Below are 13617 nucleotides of genomic sequence, written 5' to 3'. Positions count from 1 at the left end.
TCGCACATAAAGGCCCATGATGCATAATAACTATTGGGAAACACTGGACTTCCTCTGTCTGCGAGGGGCTTGATCCCAGGAACTATTTTGGAAAGACGGATGTCAAGTCTTACAGCTGGTCACCCTGGGGTGCACCAGGACAGCCTTTGGTTGCAGCCTTCCTTCCTGGGATCAGAGCAGAGCACCTGTGGAACTTCTTTACCTCCATCGCCTTTGCCTGTGCATAACATCCTCGATCAGAAAGCTCTCTGTAATGGGTCCCATTTCCCGAGTGAGGAAACCGAGGCTATTGATGTCTGCTGAGCATCACGTATAAGACAGGGAAGGCTATTGATGTCTGCTGAGCATCACGTATAAGACAGGGAAGGCTTGGGACCAGACCTTCAGCTTTGTGCCTTTCCTGCCTTTTCTCCTGTGGGGTGAGGCTGCTCTGTGGGTGTGGGGGTGACTCACGTAGGGCACGTGGGCGGTGGGTGTGGCCTGCCTGGCGCCAAGGGCAGGTGGCCCAGCCAGTTCTGCCTCTGATGCTTCATTCCAGCTGTCACCTATCTCCGTGCCTATGATGAGAGCCTCTCGCCTCCTCAGCCACCTTCCTGACGGTGGGTTTTTGGCTCCAGACATGCCGTGATCTCAAAGCAAGGGCTATCACCACCACCACCACCTGGAACCTTCCAGGTAAGTCCTTGTCACCTAGGAAGCTGGTATCCCCCAGAAAGACTACAGCATGGGTTTGGGATCCTCCAGACTACGTCTGCCCTCGGCCCAGGGTCCTCAGGAAGATGCAGGGAGAGCTGGGGTTCTAGTATGGGGAAAGAAAAGCCATGCCAGCTCTGACAACAGGCAGTGGAGAGGATGCAGGCTTGGACAGGTCTAGGAACCTTCCCCCGAGGTTTGGGAATCCCAAGGAAAGAGAAACACTAGGGCTTGTCTCCCTCAACTAGCTTAGGGATGGGAATCTCCATGGCAGGGATGTTATGGGCGTTCAAGATGGGATGAACTATCTCAGCACTGAAGAGGAACAGGGCCCTCTGGCTCATAGATACTGACATAGCAGATATGGAGGATCTCCCCATGGCCTCTGCCTGGTCTGTGTTCCTAGATCAGACCATTTCAATCAGTGTCAGGTCTCTGGCAGGTGTGACACGGTAGTTCCTGTTTGAGGGACCTGGATCCCAGGGCAGGGAGAGAGTCCAACAGGTGAGGATGCAAGGCGAATAGTCTGACTCAGGAGCTAATTATAGCTGCTGGAGCCCGAGTCCAGACTGTCCTGACCCCCACTTGCCCCAGCTGTTCAGAATAGCCCACACTCATGGGCTTAGCCCAAGAAGGATGGAGCAATTGGTGTCAGGGGCACAGGTTTATTGTGGATCATTCAACTATTTCTCAGGAGGGAAACCAGAGGCTGGGGGAGGGTGAGGCACACCTTTGTCTACCTTTGCTCTTGGCCCAGCAAAGCCTTTTCAGCTCTGTATGTCTATTGATTGCCTTGGGTAGAGGCAAACTTTAAAGGGCACTCATCTGTATGTAGGCAAGGGCTGGGGGTTACTTCCATATCTGAGTAAGTTATCTGAGGTGACTTAAATTGTGGCAGGTCCCCTGACTATAGAAGCAAGGGATATGGAAACCACAGGAACAGTTTGCCTGTGCCCAAGAAAGGCTGACAGTTTGGAAAGATAGGGAGTGAACTTCCTGTTGGAGAGGTACGAGCAAGAGGTAGATGGTACCCATGGGAGTTTGAAACCCCTAGAAGCTACCCCCTGCCCTCCTTAACCTCAGCATATGCCTTGGGCTCCAGCAATGAATGCCCACTCCAAGGAGATGGTGCCCCTCATGGGCAGAAGAACCACTGCACCCAGTGGGAACTCCGTTGTGCTGACAGAGAAGAGGCCAGCAGATCTTACTCCCACCAAGAAGAGGTAAGGCTGAAGGCTTGGGCCTGAGCTTTGTATAGTGTGGGGCTCTGGAGGTACTCACTCCAGGTATCCCTTGTCTCCCATAGACTTAAGACTCTGAGTGTCATCTGGGGTGGCCTGATGACAGACTGGGTGTAACTTGGGGGTGGGGACCAGTACTACATATTCAGGTGCCTTTCCTGATGTCTTCATGACTGGCACAGGGATAGTTTCTCCTTAGAGGAGTTAGGGGGAACGGAAGCAAGAGCATCAGGAAGGCTCTTGGAAGTGTAAGGGTTGCTAAAGCGGCTTTTGAGACGAGGAGTAAAAAGGCGGTGTCATTCTAAGTAGTCTGGGTCCTCAGCTGGGCATGTTCTTCTCACCTACACAAGCAGTAGCTTTTAATCTACCATGGAATCAACTCTGTATAACAGGCTGCATTGAGAAAACCTGGGGAGGCAGAAGGTACTGAAAGATGGATTCAGTATTGTGCAAAATGTAAATTATGGGGAACTTACAGAAAAAAGTGTATGTTGGGAGGCGGCGAAACAGGAGAATCCTGGCATGCAAGGAAGGAGGTGGATATTTTGGGCTAAGCTGGATAAAGGTGGCTGTAACTAACCAGAATATACCCAGCTTTTCTCATGGCCACTGTCAATTAACAAGCTGGGCACATAATGCTTTTGCCTGAGTATTTTCTTTTGAGAGAGGATCTTGCCGTGTTTCTTAGGCTTGTCTGGTATTTGATACATAGCAAAGGAGCCTTGAACTTAGGATCCTCCACCTGTGTGCTGGGGTTATGGATGTGCAACCCCATGTTCAGCTTCAGTTACTGCAGTGACTATGTGTCTTTAGATGCATGGCACGGTCATCTAGTGGGAAAAATGGAGATTATGATCAAAATGGCTATAGTTGTGTCAAGCTGACTCTCTATTAGATGACACTACTAATGAACCAGCTTATAAGACACAGTTAATTGCCATGATGTTGACAACGTGGTTAGCACAGCAAGGGGATCAGTGCACACTGTGTGTTGACTTCCATAGTATGGGGCTCCTGGAGCTGGGTAGGGCTGGAGTGGTTCTGTCTCACTTCTAAGTTGAGGATGCTGGGACAGAGAGCAGACTTCTAAATGTCCACGGCTGATCTCTTTGGTTGATTGGGTACCTCTCAATTGGGCCAAGCTATACCAAGAGGCTAGTTCAGGTCCACAGTCTAGGATGTCTCATTTCTCCTTCCTCCTCTGACCCCACCCCAGCCCTCCTCTTGGGTCAGTGAAGAACTTGGTTTTGTCTGCCTGTTGGTTAAAGTCCGAATCACTGAGGTTTCCTGTGTATTAGGGGATAGACACCTTAACACAGAGATAAAGAACACCCGCTCTTAGGAGTGGGCACAAAGGGGAATGTGAAAAGTGTCTGGAGTAAGTAAAAAACCTATGACAGAGAATGACTGAGGAGAGGCAGGACAATCTGAGCCTGCAGACACTCTGGAGCATCTCAGAGAGGAGGTGACATTAGAGTGGGCTTTGGTAGGCGACGTTGATGGGAAAGGGTCCTGAGAGTGAAGGCTGAGAGCAGGGACTGAGGATTTTAGTAACTGAAGAGCCACGAGGGCAGAAGAGCCAAGGAGAGACAAGTCCTGTTAGGGCCAGGTCTTGGGGGATCTGTTAAAGCATACAGATGATCCTGCGGAGAGTGGGGGAGGCACAGGGGATTTCCTGATGGATGATGCAGGGAGAGAGGAATTTTGGAAATGTTTCTCCGGGTGACCCATGTGGACAATGTGTTATAAGGGGGACTGAGGGCAGAGAGACCTGGAGGAAGTTGTTGGGAAGCAGGTGACAGTGATAAGGTCTGAACCTGAGTGTTCAGGGAAGGAGGAAGGGATGGATGAGAATGGAGTTAGTCATGGGATCTTCTAGGGGCAAGAAGGAGAAGGAAAAGCCAGAAGATACACCCTTCCAGTGGGGTAACTCAGAAGGATGGCGGGTTACCTCGGTCAAGAGCCTACCGAGGGAGCAAGGGCAGGAGTGGAGAGTCGAGGTCATGTGTGAAGTACCAACTAAGAGGTGCCTAGAAGACCCCAGGCAGAGCTTCTATCCTGGAATTCAAGAGAGAAAGCTAGGAGGAAGTGGAGATGAGACAGGTGGCATACAACTGGGGGCAGCCTGGATCTTCATGGGCCCATCCAGGAAGTGAGAGAGACACAGTTAACCTAAGCCAATATGGTCCATCTCTCTGGGTCTCCTTTTCACTCTGAGGAGAGGTTTGGGCATAGGGGTAGGGTTGTGGACAGGCTCTCAAGAAAATCCTGGATTCTTTCACATCAGGCCCATCTGAACTGCGTTTTTTTGAAGCCCGTGTCTGTTCATGAAATTAGTTACAGGCTATCTGGCCCAGGCAAGGATATGAGGTGTGACTTTTATCTTCTGAAGTGGTGGTCCCACAGACTCTCTGAGGGGTCTCGTGTGAAGGTTTGAGACTTTCCCTCGGTAATGAGTATGAGTCTTGGGCCTAAACGGAAGAAAGAAAAAGAATAAATTATTTGTAAAGACAGAGTACAATGGCAGTCATTATGAACGATTAGGCTATGTGCTCATGGGAGAATTGAAGGCAGGAGGTCTACAGGTCCACAGAGGGGAGAGCTCTTTGGACCTGGAAGCTTTCCTGAGGTGCCATGTCAATCCTTCAGTAGTTGCTACATTGACCTCCTTATTGGGCCCTAAGCAAGTGAACATCCAGGGTCAGAGAGCTGGCCTTGGGGAGTTTGGACACTTGGACATTTCTTGGATAAAAGTTGATGGCTAGACAAGCTCCTGTGTAGCCCTGCTTCCTGGTCTTGGTGCTGTCTCTTGAAAGTGACAGAAATGGTGGAGAAGTGATATACAGCTGTCTGTGCACCCAAGTTAACCACACCCAGGTTGCACCCTTTGGCCTAGACCAAAGGAATAAACAATGAGCATCTACAGCAGGAAGGAGCCAGGCTGTCATGTGGTCCAGACCTCCCATGTGCTTATGATAGTGGCTAGGATGTGGCTGTCTAGTGTCAAGTAGGCCAGGGATGGGTCAGACCCTGCCTCGTGATTTAGGCCATTGCCTAATTGTCTGGTCTTCCCCAGCCTGGCTGTCATTACTCCTCTCTCCACATCTTGTTCTCTGGATCCAAAGCTTTCCTTTTCTAAGACAGACTTCCTTTCTAGCCCAGGAAGCATTTCTCATTCTCTCTACTCCAGGGCTTTTCTAGAACCAGAGGCATATTTCAATATCCAGTTTATATTCCAGCTATCACGTACAGAACCTCTAATTTCTGACCTCAGTCATAAGGGCCTCCATTGTTCTCATGCTCCTGCCTCTCCCTGAAGAGTTGGATGTGGTCACTGGGACAAATGTGTTAGTCCTGGTTGACATCTCTGAGGATGGGGTCTCTGGAAGGGGTGATTGTCACCTTCCTAGCCCCTCAGTTTCATACACTGGGCAACTGATTAGTTTTGAGTAAGTGGAGGAATGAATGAGGGGTCAGGCGAGGCAATGAGGGGAGTGTGTGAGACAGAGAGGATGCTGCCTAGCCAGATCACTGCACAGTGAGATGATGCTTTCTCCCTTCTGTGAGGCCCTCGGATTTAGACCTGGGTGCTGAATGCTTACATGATGTGGCTTTCTGTATCATTCTTGATCTCTTGAGGAGCCCTTGAGAAGAGGGGACTCGGTAGAGGAGTCACAAAAGACCCCACTTGAGCTTTGTGTATGAGACTGAGAAGGGGGTGGGGTGGGAAAAGGCGAGAGCTTTCAGCAATTGGGGTCACAGCCAGTCAGAGGGAGGATTCAGCCTCTACCATTGACAGTTTAAGGTTGTGTTGATCTGTCTGAGTACTGGTTGTATCCACAGGCTCTCTACCTTATCTACGTACTTAACTACTTATTATTTATCCATGCATCTTGCATCCATCCGTTCTTCCATTATTCTGCCATCTACCCACTATTCATATATTAACTCATCTGCATGATCAGCCATTATTCCTTCCACTTGAATATGTCTCAATCGTCACTTAGCCTTTCAAGCATCCATTCAGTGGGCTCTTCTGAGTACCAGGATCACCTTTAGGAAATCAAGGTTGAGTCTTGAAAATCAAAGATAATGTTATTATAGTCCTTGCTATTGGGAAACTTACAGCTGAATGACAGTGTATTGACCAGGGCAAAGAACCAAATGGCCTATCTGTGCTATGCATTGGTCTTGCCTTGGAGACAGCTTTGATCAACCCACTGGAATAGCAGATCTGGAAAAGAAGGGAGTCACCCTGTATCATAGTTGCAGGACCAGTGCGTGGCACACTGTAGGAACTTGATAAGTATTTGTTGAGTGAAGCAGCCTCAGTAACAGGGCAGGCTCAAAAGAGAACCAGACCAAACTTTCTTGGAGAAAATCCATGGATGCGGGTTTGGGGCTCCTTTTGTTTGGAGAAAATCTGACAGTTCTCAAGCAGGCTGTCTTGAGGCCAAATCTTTAAGAGATGTGCCTGGAACCTTTGAGTCTTGCTGCCATAGTGGAGTGGGGAAGCTTCAGAGTGGTAGATCAGGGTACAGTCAACGCCCACTTCAGCTGGACAGTCCACAAGTGCATGGTCTTGGGGTTGCCTTGGCTGGGAATGATCTGGCCCAACCAGTATCCCATCAGCTGAGGATTCCTGGTCCAAAGATGGAAAGCGCCCACCTGGAGGTAGAGGCAGAGCTTGACCAGAATCCAAGCTTTGGGTCCCAGCCAAAGATTTTCTCCTCCCTTTGTCTTCTCTCTTTTGATATTTTCCTTCTGTTTTGAAGTATTTGCTTTTAGGTGAGGCTAGACACACATACACACACTCTCTTCTTCCTCTCCCCTGTTCTCCTCAACAGGTTCTTAGCCAGACTGTCCTTGAACAATCTTTCTGCCTCAGCCTCCCGAGTGCTCTGTAGTGTGAGCTGCTGTGCCTGGCAGAAGGCTCCTCTTTGGTGGTCAGAAGCCAGGAGGGAGAGGATCAGTGTGTCTTCTGCCCCCTTTATGGATTTATTATAAGCTTATAGGCTTGTCTGTACCTGAAGTGGGGAGAGGTACCAGGATTCTCCTGCCTGCCCCAATTGGGTAGCCTCCTTTTAGCCAATTTCTGCAGGGGATTCAGCTGGAAGCAGGGCCAGAGGACTAAACTGAGCAGAACAGTGGGCATTGCTGTGACATTCGTTAGCCTGGACAGCGGGAAGCAGGTTCTATGGCCAATTCGCGTCTGCCCTTGGGGGGAGGTGCTTACTCATCCTTAGCCTCAGATGCCTTGCCTGTAGACTGGGGCCCTGATCACACCCAGCTGCTCTTCTCTCTGAACTTGAGATGGGAGGAGCTGCACTTTGCAGCATCTACCTTTCTGGGCCTGGGGAAGACTCAGGCAGTAAAGGTGTTTAGAAATGCTGCGTGCCTGCTGTCAGGAGACCAGCATTCTGGGTGGGTCACATGGCCAGCAGCAGCTAAGCTGCAGCAGCTGCAGGGTTGAGTGTAGTGCAGTTGAATTCACCCTTAGCTGATCCTCACCTTAACATTACTAGAAGACTCATCTCCCAGTGTGTAACTGTGATATTCAAGGTCATGTGTATCTGCATTTGTGGCTGTGGCTGGCTGTGGCTAGCATATCTTGGGTAGAGCGTCCTGCTTTTCTTGAGGTAGTGTGTGTCTTCCATTCCCTTGATGTTTGAGGAGAAAGCTGGCCATAGCTTTGTCTTTTTTCTTCACTGACAATGTTTTCTGGGCCTCCCTATCCTTTTTTTTATTTTTAATTTGTTTTTTTTGCTACTATATATCAATTGCACAAAGTTAGGGGCTTCATTTTGACATTCATGCAATTCACATAATGAACTTTGATCATATTCTCCACTCTTGTTACTTTTTCTTTTCTTAAAAATAATTTTTGAACATTTATTTGTATGTGAATATATATTATTATGTGTATTGATGTTGTGCATACATGTATGTCTGTATACTATGCGTGTGTGAAATGCTCACAGAAGCCAGAAGAGAGATGGCACAGGATCTCATAGGACTAGAGTTACAGATGGCTTTGAGCCACTATGTGCATGCTGGGAATTGAACCTGGGTCTTCAGAAAGAGCAACCAGTGCTCTTAACTGCTGAGCTATCTCTCTTGCATCCTTCTTATTCTTTCTTATTTCTCCTCCTTTTATTATTATCCTTCTGTATCCCTAGCATTTTCACTTGTAGGTTTTATTTTTATTTTTTTAGACAGGGTTTCTCTGTAGCTTTGGAGCCTGAACTGGAACTAGCTCTTATAGACCAGGCTGGTCTTGAACTCACAGAGATCCACCTGCCTCTGCCTCCTGAGTGATGGGATTAAAGGCGTGCGCCACCACGCCTGGCCTCCACATGTAGTTTTACGTCCCCTTTCGATCTTCCACAAGTGAGAGAAAGATGATATTTTGTGTTTCTAAGTCAGCTTATTTCACTTAGCAGGCTGATCTCCAGCTCCATACGTTTTCTCAAAAATGATACAGAATCTCATTCTTCAGGGCTGACTAGAACACCATTTTATAAACTACCATATTTTATTTGTTCACCTGTGGGTGGGCAGCTGGCTGCCTGTAACCTGGCTATGGTGAACAGTGACGCAGGAAACATGCACACCTACAGGTGTCCTTGTAGGGCTCTTTTTGCTGCAGACCTACAGATTCTACAACAGGGTCATAGGAAAGTTCTGTTGTAAACTTTTTGCGGTGCCTTCATACTGACTCCCACGGAGGCTGCATTGCTCTGCGTTCCCTACAGCAGCATGTAAGGGCTCTTTTCTCACCCACCCCCACTCTCGCCACCCTTTGCTGTTGCCTGTTAGCTTGAAGATAGCTCTTCTCACATGATATATTTTATATTTTTTTAAGAGATAATCCTACTATGTAGCACAGGCTAGCCTTGAACCTATGATCTTCTTGAGGCCTCCTGAGTGATGAGATTAGGGGCATAGGCCCCCATCTTTGGTCTGGGTGTTTCTTCTTGGTGGGGGATACTGAGCCTAGGCTGCCAGCCCCTTCAGTTCTCCCTGCCCTACCCTATCTTTCTCAGCCCATTTTCTGCTATGACAAAGGGACTAATGGGCAATGAGGGAAGCCAGGGTGACTCTGGCCCTTTCACTTAAGTTGCTGTAAGGCCTGTGTGGATTTGAGCCGAGGGACCCCTTCTAAAAAGCTTTGCCTTCAGGTCTAGGTTCTAGGAGCAGCTGGATGGCAATGGGAAACCGAGCTCCTGTTGCTGTCTTTCCATCTTCGATGTGTGTGTGTGTTTTTTGAATGTGCATTGGTGTTTTGCCTGAATGTTGTTCCCATCTATGCAAGGTCTTATACCTGAGGACAGCTGCAGATCCTCAGGTGTTGGGCCATCCTCATTGAGCCTCTTGGGTTCATCCACATGGTACTCTAGAGACAAGAGCCATTCAGACTCAGCTTAGAATCCAGGATCTACTCCATCCATGAGGAATAGGGTAGGACACATGACACACAGGCTGAGGACTAGTATGGGTGGGTCCTCTGTGGCCCCAGCTCTAATGGCCTTGGTTGGGTGTCTCCCCAGTGCACACTTCTTCCTGGAGATAGAAGGATTTGAGCCCAACCCCACAGTCACCAAGACCTCTCCTCCCATCTTCTCCAAGCCGATGGACTCCAACATCCGGCAGTGGTGAGTACTGGTTGCTGGCCTGGGCACATAGCTGTGCCTGGCTGTGGCATGGCAGCTCTGTACATTTCTAAACTTGTCCTGCTCTTTTCCTTCTCTTTCCTCTCCCCTGTTGCCAGCATGTCTGGCAACTGCGATGACATGGACTCCCCCCAGTCTCCTCAGGATGATGTGACAGAGACCCCATCCAATCCCAACAGTCCAAGGTCAGTATGGCTCTCCCCCTTATGCCACTGTTCTCAGCAAGAGGAGGTGTCACAGGGTTGGGCTGCACAGGAGAGAGAAAGAAACAATTATCCCTGGGGAGCTGGGACAAACGTCTGGAGGCCTGGCCCATGGTTGTGGCATGTGACATTTTGTGAAAGGGAGAGAAATATCAGTAAATTATAAAATGGTTTGTTCATTATAAAGCATCCAAACAATGCATAAGAGAATAAGGACTTTAGCAAAGTCACACAGCTATATTAATTTACAATCCATTCACATAGAACATCAGTATGCATTTTTGCAAGAGCACATACAAATGAAAGGACGTACATCTATGTTACAACAAAGGTTTGTTGAGAATGTGGGGGCAGGGAGGGATAGAGGGAAAAGTTCAGATAGGGAGATAAAAGGGAGTGTTCCCCTCCATTAATTCCACATTTCAAAGTAATAACTTACACGTACTTCTTGATCATCTCCGTGTGTATACAGGTGTGTTTTGATCACTGTGATTGCATATAGACATAGGAAGGGGAACCTGGATCAGACAACACAGAGTACAAACATGGGCATCCCAAAAGACGAGAGGCATAGGAGTTGGAGCAGCGGTCTGGAGGCCAGCAACTCTGGTGGTGGAGCGGAAGAGGGTAGGAGTTGAGGCGAATGTGGGGTGAATTCTCAATGCCTGCCTTCTGGTCTTAGCGTAAACCTGGCCAAAGAAGAGCAGAGGCAGAAGAAGAAGAGGCTGAAGAAGCGCATCTTCGCGGCTGTGTCTGAGGGCTGCGTGGGGGAGCTGCGGGAACTGCTACAAGAACTACAGGAGCTCTGCAGACGGCGCCGTGGCCTGGATGTGTCTGGTCAGTGCCTGGCCCTGATGGGATGCAGTCCCCGGGGACCCTGTTTGGTTTGGCTTGGCCTCTACTCCGTCTCCTGTTGGGTTGGAGCGTAAGGCACCTTGGATACTGACATAGCAACCTTGAGCTTGATTTAGAGGGCCATGGGGAGCCATGGGTGGGTTAAGGCAGGTGTTGGGCATGGTCTGGCTATGGGGTGGGGTAAATCTGGAGAGAGGTTGCTATTCAAACGGTGTTGGAATTCTGTAGTAGGCCTGGGAGAGGAGCAAGAGTTCTGGAGAGTTCCTCAGGCCCTGGCAGGAATGGAAAGATTAGGGGGTTTATTGTCTGGGGAACAAGGTGAGGAACGGGTTGATGGGGGAGGTAACGAGCTAACTTTTAGGCCATGAGGAGAGATAGGATGGAGATTTCAGCACAAATATGGCCAGTGGGAATCCAGGCAGCAGATGACATTATCTCCCCTCCAGAGAGAAGGTTTAAAGGTCAAAGAGCAGTGGGTGTTGGGTAGGTGTAGAGAGCAGTGAACAGCAAACCAAGCAGGGAGCCGGAGGAGGGTATGAGGAGAGGAAGGAAGAGCGCCAGGTAGTACAGGGTTGGGGTCCCCCCAGTACAAGGTAGAGGGTGTGCTTTTGAGGTGCAGGCTGCAGTTTCCCACACCCTGTTCTGTTTGGGAGGCCCAGGGCAACCAGCCCTCCCTGCCCTGCCTTTATCCTTGACTCCATCTGCAGATTTCCTCATGCACAAGCTGACAGCCTCAGACACAGGAAAGACCTGCCTGATGAAGGCTTTGCTCAACATCAACCCCAACACCAAAGAGATTGTGCGGATCCTGCTTGCCTTTGCTGAGGAGAACGGCATCCTGGACAGGTTCATCAATGCCGAGTACACGGAAGAGGCCTATGAAGGTACCCTGTAGGCAGAGGCAACCTAAGAGCAAAGGACGGAGGCTGGTATTTCCCATGTGGTGTGGCTACACAGCCACGCCAGTCTTTCTTTACAGAGGCACTTTGGCCGTGAAAGCCAGATGCGCAGCAGGCACGCTGCTCATCCTTCCCTTTTCCCGCGAATAATGCTGAGCAGGGGTGGACAAGTCAGGAAACGGGGATGCTCTATATATGTGACTATAGACAGACTGTGCTAGGAACAGCAATGACGATGTAATGTGAGAGCGAGTGACTGGGCTGAGTAACTGTAGAATAGCAACCTTGACCTAGAGCCTAGCTGATGGGAAGTAGCCGGAGCAAGTTCAGGGGAAAAGCCCCAAGATGAGCACGGCCATAGCTGATTTGACAGTGGGAAGACTGGGTGCTCTGGGGATGTAGCTCAATTGAGGAGAGCTTCCCCGGCATGCACAGGACACTGTTAGATCCCCAGGAACCACACAGCAAACAAATATAAACGAACAAACCAAAGCCCGGCAATGAGGCTAGAGAGCCAGGTAGGGGCCAGTAAAGGCAGCGGTCAGCGCTGCAGTCATCAATGTCATAAGCTGTCCCATTTCAGTCTAGTTTTCTGCGTCACTTTGAAAGTGGAACCAGGGAATATAATTTAGGGCCTTGTGTCCTCCCCAGGACACCCCCTGCGAGTAGTTACTAGGCCACATCCTAAGTCTCTGGGGCCAGTAACTGACTTATCACAGTTAGCAGAGTGGTCAGCTCACGATCGGCTATCTTGTTGATATGCCAGGGACGTAAGCAGCTCAGTCTTCCCAGGTGGGACTTTAGACGGGCTCTTTAACCGTTGTTATGGGGAAAGTAATCTTGATTTATTTTGTTTGAATTCTATGGAGTTTCAAAAGGGAGAGCCATGGAACTATGGAGGAGGGTGGGATCCCCAGGTAGCAATTGCTATGATTGACTGCTGAACCGCAGGGTGAGCTCCCTACGGGTCAAGGCAAAGAGAGAAAGAATGATCCATATCCAGTTCTCAGCCTGTCACTTGTTGGCACCAGTCCTGCAGAGGTTCAGAACAGAGCCCAAGGTTTACCTGTCCCGACTCCTGTCCCCTCCCAATCTGTTTCTGTACGTTTCTTTCTTCTTGTTTATATTTCAGGGTCCTAGATCTTCCCACCGCTGGCACAAGATAAGATCACTTTATTTTTGGGGTGGTAGTCTAGGGAAGTGCTCTTTCTATGGAGCTACATCCCCAGCTCTTTTTGAAAAATCGAACTAGGGTCTCACTAAGTTGCTCAGGTGGGTCTTGAGCTTACTCCACAGTACAGATAGCCTTGAACTTGTGATCTTCCTTTCCCTGCCTTCTGAGTAGCTAGACAACAGGCCTGGGCCACTAGGCCTGCCCAGAAGATTCTTCTGAGGGCAAGGATGGAGTCTATTCCTGGGTGTCCTTAGGTTCCCACACTGGAGAGGTTTTTTTTTTCTTCATATTTTTGAGAGAGTGAATTTATCAACCTTATCCATCCCTGTAGTAAGGCTTTTCTGTCCTGGTCACAAGTCCTTTTCCTTCTCAGACTCCCCTAGCCTCTTGATTTCTCCACCAAGCCCTCTGTTAGGCTTGCAGGAGGTCATGGGCATCCTTGCCCTGGTTTTCTCCAGGGTAGGGAACCACTCGACCTTGCTTTCCCAGAACCAAGGCGGCTACCAACATGGTGTCTTTCACACGATATCTATACCCTTAGTGTTTTCAGTCAGCTCCTGCTCCCTGGGGTCAAGGGGCTCCATGGTCAGCTTAAGTTGTCCCAGGCCTTTGAGCGCTCATGCCGGCTCTGTTCGCAGGGCAGACGGCGCTGAACATCGCTATTGAGCGGCGCCAGGGAGACATCACAGCCGTGCTCATAGCAGCAGGCGCTGACGTCAACGCGCACGCCAAGGGTATCTTCTTCAACCCTAAGAACCAGCATGAAGGCTTCTATTTTGGTAGGTGACATTGAAGGGGCTATGGTGGAGAGGAGAAGGGGCCTCTTGTTCTGAGCGCGTTGTGACCGGCCTTGCCACATGGGGGCGCTGCAAGAGAGAG

At 49.5% G+C, this 13617-nt stretch overlaps 1 protein-coding gene across 2 annotated transcripts in view; it reads left to right on the top strand.

Annotated features, from left to right (window-relative positions):
- Nucleotides 1–1797: 1797 nt before the first annotated feature.
- Nucleotides 1798–13617, top strand: part of Trpv3 (transient receptor potential cation channel subfamily V member 3) — a 29566-nt gene continuing 17746 nt past the window's right edge. For both annotated transcript variants that reach the window (XM_038327808.1, XM_038327807.1), the window contains exons 1-6: nt 1798–1916; nt 9485–9589; nt 9706–9792; nt 10493–10647; nt 11373–11549; nt 13377–13517. In XM_038327808.1, the coding sequence (XP_038183736.1) occupies nt 1798–1916; nt 9485–9589; nt 9706–9792; nt 10493–10647; nt 11373–11549; nt 13377–13517 (784 nt within the window). The remainder of the gene's footprint in view (nt 1917–9484; nt 9590–9705; nt 9793–10492; nt 10648–11372; nt 11550–13376; nt 13518–13617) is intronic.

Source organism: Arvicola amphibius, chromosome 4 (genome assembly GCF_903992535.2).
Source record: "Arvicola amphibius chromosome 4, mArvAmp1.2, whole genome shotgun sequence".
Taxonomy (NCBI): domain Eukaryota; kingdom Metazoa; phylum Chordata; class Mammalia; order Rodentia; family Cricetidae; genus Arvicola; species Arvicola amphibius.
This window is presented reverse-complemented; position numbering and strand designations above follow the sequence as displayed.